Below are 3,012 nucleotides of genomic sequence, written 5' to 3' on the forward strand. Positions count from 1 at the left end.
AGCTATCGCGTCTGCATAGCACCGCTCTTGGAGTGTGGTTACTGCCCCAGGCAGAGCCACTCTCCATGAGCGATAACAGGGTATCTCAATTCCATTGTGCATTGCCACAGCCGTCGGACATTCATAATCCTGATCTTGGGGAGACAGACCTTCCCCAGGCGTAGTTGCTCTCGTACACAACGTCCAGAGATGTGAATTTGATTGTGCATTTCGACAGCGAGGTTTTAGCACGTCGGGGTAGGAGGAAGCTGTGGTATGAACTCATGACACATGACATTCTCTGCCTGCAGATGTCTATCTATTACTTATATGGTATAGCGCTACAACAACAAAAAAAGCATGTGCTACGCTTATATAGCATACGTCGACGACGTGGCTGATAGCTTAACAGGCTCGGGTTCTGATATCGAATCACCTCGTAAGAACACAGGTAACTCGTTGACTGAAGGTCTGGTATCTCGCATACTGCGTTCGAGATCTTTTGGGTTTGCTGTCAGCCAGTGGAGAACACAGACCGATAGGAAGACTGGATAGTGTCAGTAACATGTCATGTTAGGATATAGAAGGAGTAAACTCACTGTCCATGTTACATTGTGTGAAGCAGAGCCACACGTGTTCTCTTCCTTCGGTAACATAGAAGATGGTAGAGTTGATGACACCCCAGCCTAAAATCAAGATCGTACCGATCAACGACTTGTATGCCAGACCACGAAGCTTGCAAGGTTTCGTAGAGGCAGGCAAGACGACCCCGTTCGATGTAGAGTCAAACTCCAGCTCCTCGATATCGGCACTCTTCTTTGGACTGCTAGGTCTGGCGACATGGCTTAGACGATTGAGTCTCTTGCCAAAGGTAACGAATCGTTGTGGAGTTTCGAAGAGGGCGACTTGCTTGGTCCTTCTAAGCATGACGACGAAGACTCCGGTGAGCACTACGTAGGTGACAAACTCATAGAACTCCAGTGGTGCGACTACCTCTGGAGGGATACCCTTACGACATCTTCCATCGTTGTTGGCAATATAGGCGACAGGGTTCAAGAAGGCCCAGATGAGTAGAAAGGTCGCAAAGACACCCACACAGCTTGTGGACAGTAGCCAGATGGGATCATCCCGACGACGAAGATAATCGACGTTGGCAATGTGAGCTCTCTCTATGAGAAAGAACTGGATTGTGAGTCTGCCGATGAAGAGGAAGCCGATGCAAAAATAGATCGCTGTCCGGCAAAAGCCAGAAGTGTGGATGCCGACACCCGAGATCAAGATGGACGTAACGAAAAAGGCGATAGAGACGATGTAGCTGGAATAGACGAGGAACCGTATCCACGAGATGTATCGGATGGTGTGCCAACGAACTTCCTTGACTCGACGCCCTGGTACAGATTAGGTGACTATCCAAGGCTGATTCGACTATCATGCACTTACAGAAGAGATAACAGGTAACGATCAATGGAAGACAGGAAAGAGCACTGTACATCGCTCTAGCCAATGTAGAGTTGTGTTGGTGTGCTCTAGGTCCAGGGTGATCATCTTCGAAGATAGCGTACAGTCGCCTGCGTATCAAGTCTGCCATCGTTGTGATAAGATCGAGTTACTACAGGTGACCACCAGGGCTCGATTCGAAGATGCAGCAAGGGCAAAAGTTCGACGACAAACTGGTCGCGGGATGCATTGTCATTTGAACAGTACGGCCACAGGTCTAGAAAGAGACAAGAACACTTCCCATCATCGCCGGTTCCACTTTTGAGTTCAGGATGGTTTTACACACATAGTGACCGAGGGCTGGTAGTTGCATCTGGCCTAAGCCGTTGTGAGACGTTTGCATTGATCCGACATTAACGACCGGAGCCCACGCCTGGGGTTACCGAGTTGAGCCGCGGCATGTCAAAACCAGCAAAGGTGTACCAGAGAGTGCTCGTGTCGAGATCGAGGTTCGCGTCACATGCAGGTCAGGCATGATACAGTAGCCCCATGCGAATGATACATCGCATACATCTTAGCACGACAGCATGTAGACTGACTATCGTTCGTCCACAACGATACCATGTGAAGATAAGGAGATTGTACTCGAGTACTCAAGTAGTCACGTATCACATGCGACCAGGCTTATGCTGAAAAACGGTCGACTTCTGCTTCCAGGCAGACGATCTGAAGGTGACTCTACTTACTTGCTTCAGTCAGTGTGCTGGTCCCTCGTGCGACTATGCCCTACGCCGTTGACCAAAGATCTCATGGATATTGATCAGGTCTCATCTGTCCCAGCTGAAGCCATGGCTATGAACAGCCGACATCTGGCAGAGAACGACCTGGGTAGGAGGCTATCAGGGTAGCAAGATCTGGCGTCACCAAGGTCTCAGAGCGCAATCTCATATTTGGTACGAGTCGACACGGAAAGAAGCATGAACATGTGTGAATCTCAAAGGGGAGAAGGAAGTCACACGCGATTGAACCTACACTCGATGACTCGGGCAAGAGCGACAAGGTTGCGGTCGGCTGCCCCTGCCGCCCGCTGAATTGACATTTTGTCGCCAAACCTTTCCCAGACAGCGACCATCGCGAATATCGAAAAGTCCCTTCGCGTGCAGCACAGGGGCTAGTGCGCAGACTGGAACCGGAATAGATTCAGGAGACTCTAACGGTTATGTAGGGTTTCCAGCTGGTCGGCTAGCGGATCGACCAGCTAGACCGCAGTGATGTCGCAAGATTGTTAAACGGTTCAATAGACTTGACTCGCACACCCGGCTCTTTGTGTATAATAATCAGCTCATCGGCGCCAGCCTTTTTCTTGGCCCGCCAGGTTGTCACAAAAGGTACAGACGTAGACGAATAAAGCAATCGAGCAATGGTAAACGTGAAATTATTTTTGCATGATATGCTATCCTCTCTAGTGATGAGGTACTAATTAAGTGGGTATCCAAGAAACAGAATATGAAAGCGCAATGTGTTCTATGTACGTATGAAGCGATAGGCGTTGAAGCCACGATGAAACAAAAGTAACAACATCTGTGGGCTACAGGC

General features: G+C 49.3%; 1 protein-coding gene across 1 annotated transcript; it reads right to left on the reverse strand.

Annotated features, from left to right (window-relative positions):
* Nucleotides 1–252: 252 nt before the first annotated feature.
* Nucleotides 253–1,966, reverse strand: AUEXF2481DRAFT_87349 (uncharacterized protein). The gene is made up of 3 exons (XM_013490063.1): nt 1,420–1,966; nt 579–1,367; nt 253–526 (listed from the first exon to the last, which is right to left on the reverse strand). The coding sequence occupies exons 1-3, from the start codon at nt 1,565–1,567 to the stop codon at nt 351–353; spliced, it is 1,113 nt and encodes a 370-aa protein (XP_013345517.1). The 5' UTR covers nt 1,568–1,966; the 3' UTR covers nt 253–350.
* Between the last annotated feature and the right edge of the window lie 1,046 nt (nt 1,967–3,012).

This window comes from Aureobasidium subglaciale, assembly GCF_000721755.1.
Source record: "Aureobasidium subglaciale EXF-2481 unplaced genomic scaffold scaffold_6, whole genome shotgun sequence".
Taxonomy (NCBI): domain Eukaryota; kingdom Fungi; phylum Ascomycota; class Dothideomycetes; order Dothideales; family Saccotheciaceae; genus Aureobasidium; species Aureobasidium subglaciale.

Excerpts from the sequence above, each read along its gene's own strand:
- AUEXF2481DRAFT_87349 (XM_013490063.1), bottom strand. The coding sequence starts at position 1,567 with ATGGCAGACTTGATACGCAGGCGACTGTACGCTATCTTCGAAGATGAT. Across the intron at positions 1,368-1,419 it reads CGTTACCTGTTATCTCTTCT|GGCGTCGAGTCAAGGAAGTT; the intron begins GTAAGTGCATGA and ends AATCTGTACCAG. Across the intron at positions 527-578 it reads CACACAATGTAACATGGACA|TCTTCCTATCGGTCTGTGTT; the intron begins GTGAGTTTACTC and ends GACACTATCCAG.